The sequence below is a fragment of the Rhinolophus sinicus genome, linkage group LG09, assembly GCF_036562045.2.
Source record: "Rhinolophus sinicus isolate RSC01 linkage group LG09, ASM3656204v1, whole genome shotgun sequence".
Classification (NCBI taxonomy): Eukaryota; Metazoa; Chordata; class Mammalia; order Chiroptera; family Rhinolophidae; genus Rhinolophus; species Rhinolophus sinicus.
The window spans coordinates 107,695,099-107,717,264 of NC_133758.1; the positions used below are offsets into that span (position 1 = coordinate 107,695,099).

At 43.6% G+C, this 22,166-nt stretch overlaps 1 protein-coding gene across 4 annotated transcripts in view; it reads left to right on the plus strand.

The window, feature by feature from the left end:
• The first annotated feature begins 3,804 nt into the window (after positions 1-3,804).
• The window catches only part of BMPER (BMP binding endothelial regulator), a 222,182-nt gene continuing 203,820 nt past the window's right edge, over positions 3,805-22,166 (plus strand). The window contains exons 1-2 of one of the 4 annotated variants that reach the window (XM_019757329.2): positions 3,805-4,984; positions 6,067-6,152. In XM_019757329.2, coding sequence (XP_019612888.1) covers positions 4,852-4,984; positions 6,067-6,152 — 219 coding nt within the window. In that variant the 5' untranslated portion in view covers positions 3,805-4,851. The remainder of the gene's footprint in view (positions 4,985-6,066; positions 6,153-22,166) is intronic. The other 3 variants (XM_019757328.2, XM_019757327.2, XM_074340986.1) reach the window with 3 other exon arrangements.

Consider the following 22,166-nt stretch of genomic DNA (forward strand, 5'->3'; position numbering starts at 1 on the left):
AATATTAATTAAGAAAAAACAACAACCCAGTGACTGTTATTTTAATAGAACTATGTATTAAAATGCCTTGGTCCTATCGTCTTTATCAAAATTCCCTGCTTTAGAAATGGATAAACTCTTTAGTGAGCACAGTCATATTGAAAGAACCTGAAGGTTACAAACCATGGAGAAAATGATTAATGAGAAAAGATCAGGTTAATAAATTAACAATTATTTTAATAATGGTCATTTAAGTAAAATAGACCAACATCAGTGAAATGATTCTTTTGTCATTGTCACCACTCTCCCGACCTCACAAAAAAGTAATTTCAGAGCCTCGGATTGTTTTGGAATGACATGAGAGCCCTCTAGCAGAATCTAGAGGACTTCTCATCAGCTTCAATGGTACCCACCCCTCTCTGAAGGACCAGAAACAAAGCAAACAAGTAGCAAAGCCCAGAAGAGAGTGTAGTTCTTCAATGGTTTAGCCTAGTGACCCAAGAGAAAATTCACTGTTCAACTGGTGAGCAACATTGTGGTCTGTCTGCTTTTTATGGTCTTACAACTCATGCTGTGGGTGCCAGTTGAGTTTAATAGATATTTGAGTAACTGCTGTGCCAACTTTTTAACTTTAATTTGCATCATATCTAAAACCTCCTGTGGTCCTTTCTCATAATTCTAATGACTCAAGAAGGCAGAACATTTGTACTGGAAAGCACTGTGATCGGAGAGCCAGAGGAGCTCTGTTTAAATGGGCTATGCCATTAACTAGCTGTGTGACTCTGGGAGAGTCATTTACCACTTAGTCCTTAGAATTCTCGTTTCTAAAGTCAAAGAGCAGAGGGTTAGTATAGGTGATCTCTAAGATCTCCAGTGCTTTAAAAAACAGTGAAAAGCAGCATTTCTACTTTCGTCTCAAGAAGAATCATAGCCATTGCTAAAGAATTTGAGAGACAGTGATTCATGTGTGTTATCCGCACCATTACCCATTTTCTTTCCAACGGAGGTAGGTGGAAATGGTGTTCTCCAATAATGATTAGAAAAGAGTAAATTTTCAGATTGCTGAACATACCTACAGAAATAATTTCCATTCTAAAGAAATGTTGTCTGGTTGTTTCAAAGAACTGGGCACTTACTCCATGGTAAACTTCCTGTTACCCATCTGGGGAGGGTCCTTTAAGGGTTCCCTATACATTCCTCATTACCTCCAGGCCTTCTCACAGCTTTTGCTCAGCCAACAGAGAGCCAACTGAATGACTGCTCCCCATTCTCTTTATAAACTGTGGGTTCCCCTGCTGTTTCTGCTGTTTCCAGATTGCCGTTTCACCTACTAAGGCCTCTCCCTTTTGCAAGGCTCGGGTCCTGTGCCACCTCCTCCAGGAAGCTCAGTATTTTCCTTCTTTACACTTCCATGGCAAGGCATGTTATCTCTACCTCTTACATTCACTTCTTACCTTGCACTGCATTCATTTACAAACATGCTTTATCTCCCCTACTAGACTGTAAGCTCTTTGCTAGCACCTTCCCTTATCTTTATCAAGTCTAAAATGCCTAGACTGGAGTCTTTTATAAAGTAAAACCCTCATGTATTTATGGAATACTTTTGGCTCTCTCTATAGGTTGGTATCACAATTCCATTACCAGTGTACCTTTGGGGAGGGCCTATTTATTTCTGTTTTTAGGAAACGAGTTGATGTAATTTCTCTTGAAGTAACTTTGAATCCACATTACTAAATTCTATATTTAGTTGGATTTTTCAGTGCGAATTCAGCATCATGGCTTTGCAAGGAGATGAAGAGAATTCTTCCCGCCACAGGCCTGGTTCCCTTTTAGTCTGATTAGGTTATATATTTCACTCTAAAGAAGATGAGACAGCACTTTGTCTAACTGAGACTGGGATGGACCCTGAGTTAAATAATTGTCTTTGGGCCCCATTACCTCCTTCTCCTCGAAAAGTGTCATAAACAGAGCCCAACATGCATTTTGTTCACCCTTTGATTTCAATCAAGAGCATTTTGGATTTGGATAGCACCACCACGTATTTTAAATGTGAAAGTAGATGTGTCTTTCAGTATAGGCCTCCTTTTTGACAGCAGAATATCTCTGTTTTGTGTAGATAGAGACCAACTGGCTGCTGTAGACCAGTCACTTGAAAGGGTGGTGGCAGCAGCAGTGGGCATGCAGAGAAGCTCTGATAAGCCCTTTGGGGAGTAGGATGCCTTTTCAGAAGTAAGGCGCATTTACCCAGAAGGCAGCAAGGGAAATCACTGACAGCAGCTGATTAGAACAAACAGGAAGGCAGACAGTTTTGCCAAAAGCTTCTGTACAAAGGCTTCCGCACATCTTCCCCATTTGTAAACTTCCAGGCAGGTGAAAATGTTTTCCAGGTGGTTTTGGGATTTGTAGCTGCAGGGAGAGTTCCCATGCACCCCAAAGCACCATGTCCCTGGGTAGAGAAATACCACACACACCTAGAGTCCATCATAAAGCATTTTGTCCTGACAACCTTTGAGGATGTATGGCTGGTGCCAGGGAAGACATATCAGAATAAATCACGTGCACTCTTCAAGTGTCCTACCATTCCCTGATGTGTGTTTATCCCAATCTACTGCTGAAATCTAGGACAATAAAAGGTCTCCCAGGCTCCCCATTATTCTATTTTCCTTAATTAAGTCACTATTAACATCTTTATCTAAACTCCCCATGCAGAATCTTTTTAGAGTTAAGCAGAGATAGTGGTTTCAACTGACTCTACTTATAAAAAGTTTTTAATCAGTCACTACAGATTGGGCGGTAAAGCTGGTTTAGTTTTAGTTTTTGTACGTTCTTTCTTTATGGTTAATAAAGACATAAAACACACTCTGATTTTCAAGAAGCTAGGCCTGGCCATGGTGGTTATTTGGGGGGGAAAACCCAACCACACATCATCTTTCTTCTCTTTTAATTTAAGTTTTACACTAAAAATCTGTTTTGAGAGGGAAATGGAGCGTGCCAAGCTAATGACAGCTTTCCCTTCTCTTATTTTTCCCGTGTCAGAGCAATGCGCTCCTATCAGCTCCTTGGCCTGCCAGGATGTTGGCAATGTTGCATTAATTAAGTGAAACCTCCAATCCACTCGAAAAAATGAAAACAAATAAACACTCCCACCCCCACCCCCAATGCGGGTAGGGGTTAAGATGAAACTAGACTACATGTGTCAGCAAACAGACTAATTTATTTTCAAAGGTATAGTTTGGCGACTACACATACTCTGCCGGGAGACTGTTAGGTGCGTCCCGCTGAGAAAAATGCTTGGCTAGTCAATGGCAGCCCTTTGGATCCACCCAGGCCAACCCTCAGGGAGGACGGACATGCGGGGACCCAGGTTCCACTCTTGGGGATTGGAAGCTGACGACTCACGGTGAGCTCTGAGGACAACTGATCATCAGGTCCCAACACTTCCCAAGCACCCCTAATTCCTACCCCGCGTCTTGATAATTTGGTTACAAAAATTCTTCTCTACTGCACTGTCCTCCCTCCCCACCTTTGAGCAGAGGGTACCATGGCTTGGGCGGGAGGCCGAGATTCGGACGAGGGTATCCGCGGGGTCTGACTCCCCTGCACTCAAGACTGCAGGGAAAGGGCGCAGCTCCGGCAGCGGCTGCAACACAGCTCGCAGCTGCCGAGGCCGCGGTGGAGTCCCTCCCCCTTTCGCGGGTGAATGAATGATTAGTCAAACAGCATCTCCCCGCCCCGGTCCGCCCGAGTTTGGAAGGGAGGAGTTTTGGAGCGACCGTTCCTCTTTTTCCAGGGCAAAAAGCGTTCGTCTCTGTGCGTGTATTAATCGACCTTGCTTGTCGTTCCAACGTCTGTCCTCCCTAGTGTCAGGTCGCGCAGACACGTAATAAACACAGGGCACTGATATCTACCCCTATCTGCTCAGCCCGTGAGACCACTGTCGTGCCCCCGCCAGAGGGAAGCAAAGCGGAAGAATGAAAAGTTGCGGGGGCCCTCCTGCGCCCCGTTTGTCGCTCCTTCCCAAAGCTGGGGCGCCTGGGAGCGAGCAAGGGTGGCGAGGCGCCCCTGCGCCCCATTTTCTGCTCCCTTATAGCGTGGGGGCCCCCGGGAATGAGCAGGGGTGGTGCGGCATCCCTCGTTAGGGGAGGGTTTCCCCGGGAAAGGGAGGAGGCACCAAGCGCGCCGGGCGGTGGAGACACGCCTGCCCCGCTCCGATCCGCGCCCCGGGGTCGGTGGCTTCCCTCAAGGGGCTGGGGAACGGGCTGGACGCCTGGCTAAGACGTGCCCCGGGAGAGGGGCTCCTGCGCCGGGGCGCCCCCAGCGGGTTCCCGGAGGCGCCCGGTGAGCCCCTGTCTTCCGCGCGGGAGCGAGCGCGCACGCCGGCCGGGCGGAGAGCCGGCGGGGCCGGCAGGAGGTGGGGAGTGCTGGAGTGAAGGACGCCGCTGCGCGGCGGCGCCCCGGGCAGTTGCTGCAGCCCAGGCTGCAGCCGCGGCAGAGCTGCGCTGCGTAGCCAACGGCGCGGCCAGTCCTGTCTGCCTATCTCCGGCCGTTCCGACACCCCCTCCTCCCGGCCCCCCTCTCTGGCGTGGAGGGGCGGACGACTAAGCTGCTGCGAGCAACTCCCTAAAAAAAGAAAAGCCACATTGGAGGAGCCTGGCCGCAGGACCCCTCCTCCCTGGGCGCCCCCCACCCCTCGCCTCCCTCTCCCGCCTCTCCCCCCACCCCCCCGCCCCGGCTCCCGGGCGCCCGCCTCCCTCCTTCGCGGACTGTCTCCCGACTCGCCCGCTGAGAGCCCTTTTTGATTGCGAGCCGCGGTAGCGGAGCAGAGGCGGCGGCGCGGGACCTGCAGTCGCCCGGGATTCCCTCCAGGTGACGATGCTCTGGTTCTCCGGCGTCAGGGCTCTGGCTGAGCGTCCCTGCCGGCGCTCGCCTGGGATTACCTGCTGCGTCTTGCTGCTGCTCAATTGCTCGGGGGTCCCCATGTCTCTGGCTTCCTCCTTCTTGACAGGTAGGGGAGGGTGAGGGAGGGTACCGGCCCTTCGGGACTCTAGCTTGGTACCTGGGAGAGGAGGCGCTGGCCTGCCCCGGGGATGGGAGGGTGCGGAGCCAGCACCTTGGCTGGCGCCTGCCCCTCTCTGGCCGGTGGGGATGAAGTGAAGCCCTTGGGGTGAAGGAGTAGGAAGGCAGTGAGTAGGTTGAGGGGTGGAAGGCTGAGAGGATGTGGACGTCCATATAGTGCTAGAAATTCTTCTTTTTGAATTTGAGAAATTACTTATTTTTAATATTTTCCTCAACCCTTATTTTGATCTCTTCTTCCCCTATACAATTAAGGCAAAAAATTGCACCGTTTTCCACACATCCTCCCTTCTGACTCTATAGGGTTCCAATGCATCTCCTGTGCTAGGAGTGCTTTTTAAAGCACCCACTCTCCAGACCTTGAATTTAAAGAAACTATCATATTTTAAAAGGGTAATAATAGTAGGATATAGTAATTATATGTTTTCAGGCAGGTGAAGACCTCAGCTGCTATTTTGAAGGACATACTTTACTGACACCTGGTGCAGAAAAGAAAATATTGAGTCAATTTCTAAGAGAAGAGGAAAGAAGATTGTGTTTCAAAAAGTGATCTCAACTCAAGACAATAAGAGGCACATTCATATAAAGGCCCATTCGTTGACACAGTCCTGAATTTTGTTCAAATTTAAAATCTGCCCTAATGGTCAATTTGAATTTTCTTTTCTTTTTCTTTTTTTTTTGCATGTAGGGATGTGTGTTTAGTTGAAATGGTTTCCTAAAGGAGGAGTATTATTAAAGATCCAGTGGAATACTTGGTATTGTGCTTAAACCATCTGAGAGCAGAAAGTCTATATATCACAGTCTTTAAAAAAAATCTGTGCAAATAAAACTATTTAAAATAGATTTTTTTCCCCAGGGGGTGGAATTTGTTTTTGGTGAGTTTGATAATTTAAAACTCATTAGGAATTTCTGAAATTTGGGTAGTTGTTTGGAAAAGGATTAGTGTAAAAATTTGAATTTTTATAATAATGCCACTAAGCTAAGTTTAAATTACATTTTTTTCCTTCACCCTAGGTTCTGTTGCAAAATGTGAAAATGAAGGTGAAGTCCTCCAGATTCCATTTATCACAGACAACCCTTGTATAATGTGTGTCTGCTTGGTAAGTATGGAGAGCAGGTAATGGGAAGTCAATTGCTGCCTCTGACAAGGTGACTCCATTAAATGTAATGATATAACCAGATCTTAAAAATTGTTTTTAGTCATTACAAAATTGCATATAGCTGGTGAATTGAATTCAGTTGGATTTCTGAGCTTTATGGGCTTTGGCAGTTTTTATTTTATCAGGCTGGGAATTCTTTGACACCATCCTTACAGAAGTACCTTTAAGAAGAACTTTGTGTGGCATGGTCTCAGTGATAATAACCTTTTGCACTTTCTGGTCATGGGAATGGCTGTTGCCACCAAATCATGGGCGCCATCAAACTTTCTGCCTTGAGTCTGTCATCAGAGCTCAGTGTGGAAATGGTGAGATAACATTTAGGTATCTTACCAGGGATAAGATATGTGACAAGGGGAAAGATAGGTGACAGTCACAAAGGACAAACATGAGGACAAGATGTAATCTTGGATTTCTTTGCCTGTTATGGCCTTAACTCTCTAAAACAGTCTTTATATTTCTGATTTAGAATCTTGAGTCAGGAAGGACATTCAGTCTTTAATCAAGAATGACACTTGGCTGTCAGCTGCTTGGTTAACACTGGCAGTGGCTAGTAGATTCCAAAAAATAATTTGCTTCAATTGATTTTAGCTTAATAGTTAATGATAAGATCTAATAAGTAACCACACGGGGAAGATTAAGTTATAGGAATAAGAATTTCTGAAATGAAATAGAGACTGACAAAGAGCAACATTTTTGCTTAAGAGAGTTTTGCATGACAACTTTTGGCAAACCTTGATTAAAAACTACACACCACAAAACCCTCTAGGAAATTCGTTAAGGCCGTCAAATGCAAAGCTCAAAAGTGATAGATGACTGTTTGTTATCAGATCAACACGCTGTATGGAACTAGGGAAGGGATTCTTCGGTTTAGGTGAAAGCCAAGCCATCTGGGTTTAAACTACCCAAACTTTTTCATGATGAGAGATGAGGTCAGTGTTCGAAATGATAAATGGGTGAAGGTGAATGCCTGTATCAAATGATTATCAGGTTCTGAAGACTAAGGAAATAAACAGAATCAGAAGTGAAAATGCATTACATTTGCTGAGAAGATAAATATTGCTGTCTTAAGAAGAGGGAGTGAGAAGGGCTTTTCAGATTTTGTGTTTATGAATTGCCATGTAATTAATGAGCTTTCACTAAAGGACCTGTTGAAAAGAAGCTTTGTGTTTAAATTTTGACTCAATTATGTATTTACAAATGCAGTGTATATGTGTGTGTTTTTTTGGGGGGGAGATAATCTATCTTTTGAATTTCTCTTTATAAGGTGAGTGAATTATTTTATTGTAATCTCTTAAGATTTCAGAGGACATTACCCTGACTGAGTAACATTTAAATGTACTTGGAGGTTCAAGCCCTGAAAATATTGTTTTTCTCCTCGGCAATATTACTATCTATAAAGTTTAAATATACAGCTTGGGTTTTGCAAACTGTTCCCAAATAACATTATGAAAAATTCTCCACACAGAATTTCCCCTTTTTAGTACTCCACCCTAGTGGAAAACAGTGCCTTTCTCTGAAAATGCAGCCTTACTGATAAGATAGATGTTAAAATCCTGCTGTAAAGGTAAAGAGTGACTCCAAAGAGAAAAGATGTATCAGTTGGACTTCAAGTGAAAATAATATTTATTCCAGAAATGTACTGATTAAGTTCAGAAGGGTAGTGGGTTCATTTATGTCTTTAAGTAACATTTGGAGATATCTGCCTCGAGTGAGAGCTGTCAGAAATCCTTCCTAAACATGTGACGTTGGGACTCTGGCAGTACAACTCCATTGGTGTTAAGAAGATGCCTCAGAGCCCTTTCACTAGTTGAAAGGCTCAATGATGCATTATGGTGACTTGTGCAGGGGTTTAGGATTAAGGGGCCCAAGTTGTCATTATTGCTTCCTAAACCTTTGTAATGACTTGATAAAAAATTGAGTGAGAATCGGATGACTGATTCTCTGTTTATGTATGCTCTTGTAAGTTTCCCTGGGACTCACTTCAGTCTATTTCAAAGCACCCCAGACTGTCATGAGGCTGCTTAGCATTTTTACAGTTAGTTTGAAGGAGAGACCTATTTAACAGAGAGGTAATATTAGCAATATTAACTAATATTTATAAACATTTTATTTGCTGGCACTTATCTAAACCTGCATTACTTTATTTAATCCTCAGAAAAATCCTTTGAGAGCTTTTATCCCCAATTTACAGATGAGGAAAATGAGGCTAGAGGAGTTAAGTAGCTTGTGAAGGTCATTATTTTAGTAAATATCAGAGCTTGAACTCTCTCGGTTTCATCTGCCTCTAGAACACATGCCTAGAATCAAACGAAACAGGCTATTTGCTTAGTTAACATGTGAACAAGCAAGCAGAAAATAGAAAGATCGAGTTATTTTACTGTTGGCATTGCTTTGAGTGATTTAGTTTTTTTCTTTTGAGTCTCTTAGGAGTTCGGTTAGCTAACATTTGTTAATCACATTATATGAAAGGAAAATCTCGTTATGATTTCAGTTGACCTGCAGGGAGCTAGTTTTGTGTATGTACATTAAGAGGGTATGTAATAGTCAAAACTGTACTTTGGATAAAGAAAATAGTCATATTTAGTTTATGTTGGTCCAGCCTTTTGGCAGAAAGGTACCTAAGGCTGAGCATAAGCGCATATCGTATTTCATAACATGTATTAAAAAAAAAGCTAACCTCAACGTATGCTTAAAAAAGATGTAAAATATTACAGTTGGGAGGAAATAGGTGGCACAAAGTCCTGCTTATAATTACAGTGTAAAAGCTTGAAAACCCCACAAAATCAGTGTGGCCTGATTTAAACTTTTAAGCTCCGAAATGTTTCAGAGATGGAATGAGCTCATTTCTGTGGGAATTTTGAGGATGACAGTGGGTTCGGTGGCCACGGCAAGCAGAACTGAATAATTTTATTCTCATTTATCGTCGCCTGCATAGACCTGAGCATCTTGCCAGAACCAGCCATGGTCCAAGAATAACCTGTTTGTTAGCTGGTGATGGATATGGTTTTAAAGTGTGTGGGACAAAAAGCTTCGGTTCATCTGTTCAAAGGGGAAGGCGAGAAGCTGAATCACTGGCCTGAAATCTGGGGAACCAGGATAGGCAGTTTAAGTTAAAAAGGCAAGTGCTCTATTGTTTAGTTAGAAAGCAAAGCATGACTTTTTACCGCCTTACAAAATGGTCGTTTAAGGGGCGAAGGAAGGAAGGCCCAGACTTACTGCTGTTTTGTGTGACTTTCCCCCTCTTCTTGCTAGAATTACTTTTCCCATAATGCCTAGGAAAACATGCTGGTGCCATTCTGGAGATGCAGCTAATAGGGGCCAGCCACACCCAGATAATGAGCCTAAAGCAATTCTCTGTGTCCTTTGGGCATCCCCAAAGCCACCAGATGGACCTGAGAAGTGGGACTCTTCCTTCTTATCCCATTCCACCTAACAGGAGAAGAGAAGGAGATGGCAGAAGCCAGTGAGTTCGGCCTAGTACTGGAAACCTGAGAGAGCTTTGGAGGCCGGGACTTAGAAAACCAGAAGTCAGTCAGAGCTTAGTTTGGCAGACATTTTGTTCAGCAAAAAACATTATTCCGAGGTTTAAATTTCCTCTTTTAAATCCAGAGGTGCAATGTAGAAATGGACCCTCTGCTCATAAAAAGCAACGTGAAATTTGGTGTTACAAGAAGCGGGGCTCCACCTGTCTTGGAGCCAAGCAAGTAGTGAAAACAGAGGAGACTTTGTCTGCTGTCTTCTACTTTTTAATCACAAAAATCCTCCATCACTAAACAAGTAGCTACCAGCGTCTTCGATTCTCTGGGGTGCCTTATCTCTATAAAATCCTCATGTTTTTTACTGTTCAAATTAACTGGCTAGAGAATAGAGATCTATTATCTGAACAAGTGTTAGGCATATGTTTGGGAATGAGGGGATAAGTTGCATCAGGATTCAATTCGTGTGTGTGTGTGAGAGAGAGAGAGAGAGAGAGAGAGAGAGAGAGAGAGAGAGAGAGAGAGATCCAGATGTGTTCAGAGAGATAACTACACTTAGTACAGGCACATATACATAGCTTGCCATAATTTTTTGAAAATTGCTTTATATAATTTTCAGACTTTGGACTCTCACTAAGGAAGTGATCAGGATTCATTCTTCCAGTCATTCATTCATTCTGTTAAAGTGTTGTGACCAATTGCCTTTTCATAGAACAGTTTTAGGGGAAAGGTAACACATTTATGGCATTGTATTGGCCAATTCACCAATACCAGCTCCTAGACAGTTATTTTTACTCATGCTTTATTGAGGCTCAGAGTAGCAGAGCAAATGTCTTGAGGTTACACAGTTACTAAGAGACAGACTGGGATATGAAGCCAGTGCCTTCTCCGCTAACTCAGTTTGCTTCTGCTAGTTTGCTACTTTAAAATGTCTACGATTACCTCTGAGGGCTTCAGAGGGTTATTTCCACTTCCACAAAGCTGACACAGACTCTCTTCGGGGGCAGTTAGAGTGATTTTGGTCTTGTTGCACAAACCAAGTCTGCAATTTGGAGGGCTCTTTCAAAGGAAGTCACAGCTCAGGCAGCTGTTTGCGGGCATCATATCATTTTGGCAAAGGGCTTTGGCTGTGACATCAGACAAGCCTGGGTTCAAATTTTGGCTCTATTCCTGACTGGTGGTAAACTCAGGAAAGTCATCTCACCTTTCTAAGCCTTAGTTTCCTCATCTGGAGAATGGGATGAATGTCAATACTGAACTCACAGAGTTGCTGTGAGAATTAAATAAGATATAGCATATAAGGCTTGGCGCAGGGCTTGGCATATAGTAAGTTCTCTGCAATGATTTGTTATTGTTCTTGATGAGCACGTTCTTGTTTAAGTTGTTATTTCCTCACATGGACTACGTTGCAAAGGCTCATCAGAAAAGGAAAACAAAGGAAGCTGATAAAGAAGAGACATAGGGATAATGATGCCAAGCCCACCCATCGTTATGAATGAACAGGGCGAAGTCAGTAACATTTAGTGGGGTTTTCTGTCCCTCCAGACTTGGACTTGGCCAATCTGTGCTGCTTCCTTATTGGTCCAGTGGTCTGTGGGCCCTGGTATAAGTTTTCCCCTTGTTCTCCATTAAACACTAAGAAAACTTTCCATGGAAGAGGGGCCTCATTTTTCTGTGGAATATTTACATCTCTATGCCTGTGGGGTCACCTTCACTTGTACTTTTATTGGCAGAGGGATAGGGCTGGGACTCGGGAGCGTTGTAATTCTGGAAAAACTGCCTAGTGGTCTGGCATCAAGGGGATTTTCCTGGCCCGCCTCGTGGAAGTCTCTCAGCTCTGATCCAGACCTGAGTGGGTTTTGCTGCCTACTAACTCCTGTGCTTGCCTGCCCCATCCGCATCCCATTTTAAATGCGCTTTCATTTTCTTCCGTGACACTGGTCTTTCTAGTGCATATCAGCAGTAAAGGGTGTTTTGAGTGTAGGAAATAATGCCAAGGAAGGAGAGCCCTTCCCCAGATTGGGATACACATAGGGTGAGGGCAGGAAAATAGGATGTAGTAGATACAACGATGGCGAATAAAGCCAATTAATAAAAATTGGTTGAATAAATAAAGGATATCAGTTTTTCACACCCTCTTTTATGGTACTTCTGTCCAACTAATGATATATTGACTCCTTTGTGCTCTAAAAGAATACAAATAACACCACCTTTCATGCCACTGGGGGGTCAAGTGCGCTTGTTGAACTTAGTTAAGATCAGCAAATGAGCGAGGTGTATATTTTAAGACCTCTTGATTCCCAGTTCTAATTCTATAAAACACCACTCAAGGCACTGGGGATAGCAGGTTATAAATTCAATAATATTATTCTTTCTTCCTTCTCTCCACACTTCATTCTCCCCTTACATTTTATTTTATTATTTTTAGCCTTTTCTGTGTTTGAAGCATTGTGCTGGTTGGGCGCCTTGGGGAGACAAAGACCAATAGGATAGATTCTTAATCACAGCCTAATGAGGGAGACAGACGCATAAATAAGTTTTACAGGAGTGACAGAAAAGCATTCTAATAGACTCACACCCAGGTACTGAGGGAACTGCAGGCGAATTCTGACTGGGTTATCTAGTACCTTGAGGAGTAAAGGAAGGATAGTCCTGATAAGCCTGTGTTGGAGGAAAGGCACAGAGGAGTGTAGGTTTAGGATGTGTGGAGATGGCCGAGTCCAGTGCGTCCCAAGCTCTGACGGGAGCAGGGGTTAAAGAGCTTGGTGGGAGTTAGCTAGGAGAGAACCCAGAATGTGATAAGGACATCAGTTCCACTCATTAATCAGGGGCAGCCCTTTAATATTTTTGTTCAGCCACATGACACAATATGATGTGTTTTGTATAAATGCCTCAAGGAGTTTCTGTGGGGGATGTTTAGAATGTGGAGAGGCTGGAGTTTGGACAATAGACTCCTGGGATGTGTTGTGGTCAGGTGGGGCAGGGACGGGCAGTGGGAATGAAAAGAAGGCATCGGGATAAACCAATATGGCTCATCCTTTTGAATTTCTTAAAGTGCCTTCCAGTTCTACAATATTTAGATTAAAAGATTCTAAGCCATGCTCAGCAAGACAGAGTAATAAAACTCAGTCATCAGTACAGTGGGGCGATGCGCTGGGGTGTCTCAGTAGCAGTCACTTTGCTAATCCCTTGGTGTCTTTAGAGAAGAGTGCATGCTAATTCAGTTAAATAGTTTACTTCCCAGAGCTCATGCTCAAGATTCTGTTTGGGGAGCCAGCTCTCTCCTTTTACAGTGACAGGTTGCTCTACACTGTTGCATGACCCATTTGGCAGATTACGTACTCTGGTAGACATTGCCATGATAGTATGTATTCTCAGTGTTAGCACAAATTTTACACAATAATCAAAATTGAGTGGCTCACTTAAAAAAATAAAAAGGGTAGCAATGTGCTGGGACCTCTCCACTTGCAAAGGTGGGTTGGAGCCCAAGTTGATAGCACTTGACAATAAGGTAGGTAGGAGACGTGTGAGATGGGGCGATTGGAGGGAATTTTGAGACTTCTAGCCAACGTTATAAACAATGTAGGAAGAGAAGAGCCCAGGGGCTTGGGTGGGTGATGATAAGACCCACCCAATTTGATAGACCTTCCGAATAGAAAAGCCGAGTGGGCTCTTCAAAATAGGTGTTGTGAACTCAGTGGAGAACTCAGGACAAGAGGACACCAATTTAACTGTCAGCATCGAAGTAAAGTTCAAAACTTTAGGAATAAATTATTTGTCTTGGGAAGAGTTCTAAATTGAGATTTCAAGAAATGGGCCTAAAATAGTAACTGGAAGAAGGGCCATATTTAAGAAGGATGGTAAAGGAGAAACCCATGAAAGGGACCAAGAAGTAATTATAGGAGAATAAGGAGAACCAGGAAAGCACAGACCAAGGCAGGAGATGTTTGAAGAAGGGAGAAGCCAGTGGTATTAAATGTTGCAGAGTTAGTCTGAAGATTCTACAAGAACAACAAAGAAGGACTTTCTCCTCATCTGCTTGGACTATTTGGAACAATCAACAAAGGTGCCTACCCCCCTCCTCCTGCTGCACGTTTGCACACGAAGTGAATTGATGGTAGATGGAATTTGGGTGGAACCCCATTTGACAGAAATCCAAAACTAAGACTGCTGTAGGGATTTTGAAAATTTAGTGCAAAAATCATAAATTTTCCAAACTTGGATTTGAAAAGATCTTAGAAAAAAAGGAATAAATACCACATGAAAATTTAAAAGGTACCAAAACAAAACTAATTTCATGGATAAAAGTAACATACTTTTGCACATGCCTTTGGAATGTTTCTATAGTTAAGTGCAAAATGGACAAGACCACATTGAAGCATTTTTTTATGATGAATAAGAGCAACAATATAAAAGAGCCTGTCTAATATAAAATCTTACCGCTATAAATTTCATGTTTGCCCTATTAAACTGTTAATGATGCTTTAAAAATATTATGATATAATTTAATCCCTTAGCTAGATCTTCAGGAAAAATGCTTTCTTTTTTTCACTAAATTTTTAATGTCCGTGTTGTCACTGAAGCACAGCTGTGGGGTGGTGGCCTTGGTATCTGAAATTAAGGGATCAAGTGTCACCTGGGTCACCTGGTAGCTGTGCACCACTGAGCAGGCACCTTGCTCTCTCCGAGCCTTAGTTGTCACAATGGTGTGTATGTGCCCTTCAGCTTCATTTCTAAGGAAGAGTAATCCTGCAGACCTCAACTGTCGGCAGTGGCTATTAACTGAGGAGCTGTGTATGGGCTGAATCTACTGATGTTTGTGAAAGGCCTTTGGAAATAGTGTAAATGGAATTCTTATTAAGGGCAAGCGCTTGAATAGAAGAAAGTGAATTGTAGGCCACAGACCAGTGTTTAGCACATCATTTAATGAATGTATTTTTTAGGAACGATAGTGTAGTGGTTTCTCTGTTGACTCCTTAATAGGTATATGGCTTTGGGTAAGTTGCCTAATATTTCTGTTTCTCACATCTTTATCTTCATCATAGGGATTTTGTCAGAATTTTGAGTTAAAACATAAAATTCTTAAAACAGGGTCTGGAACATGGTAAGCACTTCAGAAATCATAGCTATGGCCACTGTCTAAATGCTTCGCAATTACTGCCCACATGATACTTCTAAGGAGTGATGAAATGGACTGTTCTTACTACAATTTATTGTTAACGTCTATGAAATGTGTTTACTCTGAATTTCTGTCAGTGTAGACAGTGCAACTTCAGTAGAAGTGACAGCTAGCCTTTCTGCTAAAAGATGGAAAACTCTAGTAGTATTTGGGCTTAGCAAGATGGGGTGCTCCTCAATTTTTACCTAAAAAATGGTTTACTTTCTTGATCGGTGTTCATCTACAGACAGCTGAATCACAATATTGCTTGTGCAGTGAGGCCCAGCTGTCCTTTGGTGACACTTGCCATTGAATCAGGAAGTGGCAGGTTAGTGGCAAAGATGGAAAGCCAATTACTGAGTGGACCCATTGAGCCTGACATTTCTGGGTCCTCCCCATTTTAGAGTGTGCAGAGTCCTGCTATCTGACCAACCAGTTGCTCGTGCATACCTGTGGTTTGGGGGACTCACCCTATACAGTATAATTAACTGGTGTGACTGCATTTGGACATGTGGACCCTACAAATCCACACACCAGCTTTGTTTGTTTGCGACCAGCGGTCCTGTCAACTCCTTAAGAGTCTGCGTCTTCTTCTCTTCCATAGCATGTCCTGGATTGTAGTGTAGTTAGTTGCGTGAATTTGTATCTTCAGAGAGGAGGTCCTCAAGTATAAGAACGTTATCCGGTTATCTCTGTAAGCCCCATAGCTTCAGCGAGAGGTCCTCAACCTTGGGACTTGAGTGGGAGTCAGGCTGGAGTTTCCTGTTTATAGTTTGGGTTGTTAACACTTGGGATAGCTCCCCCCAGAATGGAACTCCAAGTTCCAAAACATAATTCTCCCAGAGAGTTTGTCACAGAAGGTCAACCTCCTCTATAAAAGACATCCGAAGTAATCATTACAAAAACACTTTTTTTCCCCTTTGAAAGGAATGTAACTCACATCTGAAAATTTAGAAACATATAGATACAGAGACCTGCTTTTATTGGTGACAAAAAGAACCTTCTCTCTCATAGAAATAACCTGCTGTCAAAAGCAGCAAAGTAGGTGACAATGCAGGGGGACCTGGGATTATCTCACATCTGCTTTCAAAAGTCACAATGAAAGCGTGCCTCCTGTCGCTGTAGCTGTGTTCTCCAGTCATTTCCTCCCCCTTTCAGTGAGGCTACGTCCGAAACCTTGACACAAGCCTTGATGTTTATATTAGGTTTTGGATGTTGGCTCCCTTGGCTTCTGGTAGCTAACGCTGTTGAAAATTATGTTTTTCTTTTAAGGACAAAGGCCTTATTGTATGTGCATGTTGTGTAGAATAATGAGTTGTGTTTTTTTTTTTGTTTTTTTTTTAAATGTTAGGTAATGGGTAATACTAACCCAGATCTGCCAAATGAGAAATTCACAGGTCTATCACCCGAATGGCCATTTAAGGTTTCACTCAGGTAATTCAGCAAGAGAAAATGAGAAGGTGGGATAGTGGCATCTTCACTGACCACAGCGTGTCCCCCAAACGCCTTGCTTTGATGGAATAACCATAAAACGACTGGGAGAGGACTTGCAACATGAGTGATGGTACCCCAGAGACACTTCAAAGAGAATGACAGTGATAATAAAAATAACAGAGATAACAATGTCACGTTTTAACTTATAAAAACACGCATTTCCAAAATAACCCTCGTATTCATAGTTGAATAAATAGATTTTGGCCAGATGTGTTTTCATGGCTGCTAAGGCTTTAGGCGTAGGCTGAGCATCTTATTTTTAGAGCATGTGCGGTGGCCTCTCTGGTTGTGCTACTCGCCATTTTAGTTGTGGGCGACCCCAGGAAGACTATTTCCAGAAGGGCATGGGCCTGGCCTTCAGAAAGGAGGCAGGAAACCAGAGCAGCCCAATGCTGTTCTGATATTTCTTCAGGCCTCAGTGAGAGGCCTTTTTAGCAGCTTTATCTTCATTTCTTTTCCTCTTTTTCTGTAAACACTTTTTCTTTAATCTACCTTCCTAGATTCCTCTTTGAGGCAAATCTGTGGATGACTGCAATAGCGTCAAGGGTCTTTTAACCTCTCTCCCTCCTTTCTTTTCAATGAGCAAAGAAAGGGCGTTTTCATGCTTTTCCGTATTTATTCTTAGAGCTTATTATTTAAAAAGGACTAGAGATGCCTATTCCATTTCATTTTCTAATTGAACAGAACTGTTGGAGCCAAGATAGGACAATTGCTCCCTCTCGGGTCAGTGGCGCCTGTTCTATGTCAGTGGTCAAAGGTGCTAGAAGCTTCTGTTTCAGTAAAGCCTTGCTGCATCATATTTACTGTATTTGACTGGCTTCTTCTGTCCCTTTACCTCTCAGAAACTCACGAATTCTAGAGGCTCCCACGGCTGCTGGGTCTCTCCTGCTTTGTGGATTTAGTGTGTAAAAGCAGTGGCATGCAGACGTTCACAGAGCAGTGTTTCTTGGTCTCTGGGGGACACTAACGTCACGATTGAGAGGACATGAAAGATTCATCAGATATTCTCCCACTGGAGAGCTACCCCACCAAGTACCTGTGTTCATGCTCCTTGGGGGGGAACCAGACCTACTGGAATTGAGAATTGAGATGTGGTGATTTCCTGTTTTCGAGTACTTGTGGAACAATGGTTCCTGTGCCCAGGGGGACCCATCAGAGGTCAACTCTGAGTCCCATTAGTATGTAGGTGAGCACCCAGATGGAAATTCCTTTCCCCTAAGAGGTGACTCCAGTTAGAGTTTGGAGAAGGGAAGGGGGCAGGAGCCTGTCCTTTTTGGGAGTCTCCTCACCCAAGAGGAACTGGCTGTACTTCCTCCCTGCTGGGCTGTGCTGTGCTGGGGCTGCAGGTACCCGTAGCACTGGCTTCCTTGTCCTTGGAAGTGCTTGCGTGTGTGTAGGGGAGTAGTTGGAACTTGTTTAACAATCTGATTTTTTTTTGGTTTTCTGTTTCATGTAAATCGTACCATACACTGGACAACGGTAAAGAGAAGTTTGCTTAAAGTACTTTGTACACTAGTTGGCCAAGTTACAGATATGTAGAGCCCCCAGATTTTGGTGTTAGAGTGAAGCATATTAAAATTTTTATATTTGGTGTTGACCTAGAGAAACTGCCGTTTGTCGTGGTTCAACCTCATATGTACTTTGAACACCTCTTTTACACTGGAGATAGTCAACCAGCCTGCTTATTGCAGCGTTATCTCAGTGAGGGAAACTTTAAATTTAGAGTGAAGTTACAGTGGGTTCATAAACTAGAAACAAAATGTGGTGATAGAATAAAACGCTAGCACCCCTCGATCTCTGAACCCCAGCTCTGAATGGGCTCTTCGTACATCCTCAGGACCCTTCCGATGGTGGTGGGGGAGGGGCGGGAAGCATTTCACCTTATACCAATGAGAGGGATAACACGGCAACTGAATTGCAGGACTGAAGTAGGGAAATGATTGATGGTCATTAAACTCAGCACATATTTATTGAGCATTTATGTTAATAATGGCCCAAGGCACTGTGAGATTGGAAAAAAAAAATGCCTTTTTTTTATGTGAACAAAGAGAGATTAAATTATGTTCCAGATAGTTTTGAAGTTAGATCTCTTTTATTGCTTTAGAGTTCTTTGAAAACGGATGAACTCATGCAAGCCATACATATTAACCCTTGGTTGGAATATTTGATGAATAAGGACAAAGTATTATCTTATTCCTTGATTGTGCTAGATTTTATGTGTGTATGTATTTAATATAAAGTTGGGATAACAGATTGAGTTTGCAACCTACCTTCGATCATAAGAGAGTCTAAAGTCACATTGTGAACATGTGATTGACGCAGTGGTTGTGTACATGTTCCTGAGGGTGGGGGCTCTGAGAGTGGCCCTCTGAGCACGGGACACAAAGCACTGGCAGCCTCGCCTCATCCTCCCTCCTCACCCACACACTTATCTGATTACACGTCTTCTCTTACACAGTTGTAGCCTTAACAAGTCAGTGGTAAGAATTTTGTCTTCAGATTCCTCTGTTTTTCTGCCAGGGCCCTGGCTGCTTTCAGTTTTTCATGTGCAGAAAAACCACCAGGGAGCTTGTTAAAGATGCAGATTCTGGGGCCCTTCTACAGAGGCTCTGACTCCGTAGGTCTGGCAGAGACCAGGAAGAGTTCATTTTGAATAAACCCTTCCAGGGATTCTATGCAGGGACCAATTTTTGAAAAACTTCCCAACCGAGGTTAGTGGAAAGGGAAGAATATATAAATATGAATACAAATATAGGTAAATTTCCTCCTGAAGCAACCTGTGAACTAGTGGTGAGGTGCCTCTGGAATTCTGTGATTGGTACAAAACTTAGAAACAGGTCAACACATAATGTTATTATTGTAAGGCTATCACAGTTACCTTGCCATCAGCCATCTCTATTGAGGTGCTACTTTTTCTCTTCATGCCCTCTCCACCATCAAGCTTCCCCTGGTCACCTGATCAGAAGTAATGACTTATTGTTTGATGCCTTATGTTGGTTAGTTGTATTATAACCCTTACGCCTTCCTACCCTGCAGTTTTATGAATTGTGCACACAGCTCTCTCTCCGACTGGACTTCAAGCTTCTTCAGGGCAGGGACAGTGTCAGATTCTTCTCACTGTCACTCAAAACATCTACAACCGCACCTTGCACACTGTCTCAACTACTTTATGAATGAATGCTGCGTTCGTAGATTGAGGGCAGCCCGAACTTCATTTTCCCCAAGCGGGGCTGTGAGGTAGGGGAGGCTTTCTCAAGAAACCTATTTCACAGCTGAGATCATTAAGGCCTGGAAACAAAGGAAGACAAGCTCACGTTGCACTTGGACTATAATTCAAGTTTGGGTATCCTGACCATCCCTGGGGGTAGACCTCATGGAGTTATCTTTTCGAGAATGCTTCCTGACCACAAGGGTTGAGAAAGCACCCCGAGGGGGTGAGGGAGAGAGACCCAGCACATCACTTCCCTGGGGATTCTGTTTTTAATAGTCCTTGTGGTTCAGTTAGGTAGAGTCCTGACTGGCGCCTTTGGGTGGGACAGGCTGACCCGCTGGGTGGCTGCCAGTCTTTTCATGTGATGGATTCCCACAGGGATCCACTCTGTTTCCTGTGGTCTTTCCGTGATGGGCAGCAGCTGCAAGAGGAAGCTGATGTGATGTGTGTTTGTTGCTTCTTCAGCCTCAGCCAACTAGATGTAGCAATTTGACAGAACAGCCAGGGTTTTATGACTGACTTGCTGAGACCCAGCAGCATCTGGAGGAACCAGAGGCAAGCAATAACAGAGAGGTAGGATTTAGAGGTGCCCCCACCCCACCCCTTCCATTCCCAAACCTCTGTAATCAAAACTGTTTTCTTTTGGCCGTGTCTGTCCAGTAGGTACCTTCCTCGTCCAGGACAGAACCATTCTGGGTAATGTTAGTTCTTTTCTCCTCTGTAGGCCGTCTGATTTCTGCCGACACCTTCCTGTACCTCATCATGGAGAGTGTAAAGTCAAGCTGCCCTGGTTCTGGTTCTGATTCATGTTGCTTCCACATAATTCTGGTCACGTTGCTAAACAGTTTTCTATACTTTTAATGAGGATGCTTTAAAAAAATTTTTGTTTTGTTTTAAATTCGCCTGGCATTCTGTTGTTCCTGGCTTTCACCTTTATCATCTTCATCTTTCTTCTTTTTTTTTTTTTTTACCATGTTATTTTCTTTCTCTGTTATTAACCCAGCATTTCCATGATGTCACCACTCCCCAAGTTTTGTGGCTTGTTTTTCTCAGTTTCAGTTTTTAATTCTTGGTTTCAGCCTGATAATGAAATGTACAAACAGAATTACAGTGGGGTGGTTGTTCTTCCTACACATACCATGTTGGCCAGACATTTGAGAGATGGAGTGTCCAGTGGGGAGCTGTCTGTCATAGGCACAGTTAGAAGAGCTGGTGGAAGGCCAGAGGAGGGCCATTTGTGATCATGACTAAGGGGTCGAGAAAAGGATGGCTGGGAAGAGCTAAAGGGCTAGCTAGCTTAGAGCAGTGTCAAGTGCCTAGGAGCGGGTTTAGTAAATATTTTTCACTAATGATGATGTGCCGATATAATTTAGCCTGGTGGAGAGAATGCCCAGGGGAACTTGAACAGCCTTCCAATATCTGGGAAGGAAATATTCTGTTGAAAGGACAGAGAGGAGTAGAAATCCCAAAGTTGCAACATATCTTTAGCCCCGCTTCTCTGCTGGCCTCTGCCTCTCGCACACTTCCAGAGTGGGCCCCAAGGTGGTTGTGGGGTCTTGGCTTCCCTGCTTCTTGGCCAGGGCCTCTTCCCTACATCCCCATATCCTAGTTGCCCCACCATAGATGATCTCACGCTTCTCACTTTCAGCCACATTTGTTGGGATTGGAAATTGAAAGCAGGGTCTGACTGTGGACTCTGTTTATCCCAGGGTTTTGCCTTCAGATCACAGTATAACCGAGAAGGAATACTTAAAATGAGGGGTTTCCCCCTTCTGTCCTTTTCTGTCTCTCCTAAGGGTTTAAAGTTCTCTCATTCCCCACACCCACCTTTAACACTCACCTAGTGTTTGGTCACTAGGTTCTGGTGGGTCCCAGACCTGTTGGTGGGAGACCTGGTCCTAGAACTTTTCCCTGGCATTCTCAGCTCTTCTAGCCAGGCAGAATTCTCCTAAGCTTGAGTCTATTCTGTCAGAGATGTAGCTTGACAGGCATGGTGGTTATTAGCGCTAAGGGTAAAGGATGGCCAGCAGTGGCCAAGACAGCTTCTCTTGTGAGCGTCAAATGTAGACACTGACAGGCCTGAGGTATGTTGGTCTCTAGGTATCTGGCACACTGAGTAGCAGGAGCTGAGAAAAGGTGACCTCTGGTAGTCACTGGATTAATGTAGTAATCTCAACCAATGATTGATCATGTACTGGGGTGTGTGTGTGTGTGTGTGTGTGTGTGTGTGTGTGTGGACTTTCACATGTAGAGTTCTCTCAGTGTTTGCATGATGGATTTATAAGAAATGTTTGCTCCCTTTATACTCCTTCCCTAGGTGATTTTATATAGACCCATGGCTTATGCTCAAAGCTACCACGTTTATGTTCCCAGCTCCGTCACCCCTCAAGTGCAGACTCGTATATCCAAGTGTCTACTTGGCGTTTCCACATGGATGTCTAGGGAAGCATCTCAAACTTAAAGTGGTCCAAACAGAGATCTTGTTTTCCACTCCTTGCCCAAGCCTAGTCTCCTCCAGCCGACCGTCTCAGCTGCATTTTCTCAGGCCGTCAGCCGTGTGGCCCTTGATTCCTCCTTTTCTTATACATCCTGTGTTCAATCTCTTCGCAAATCTT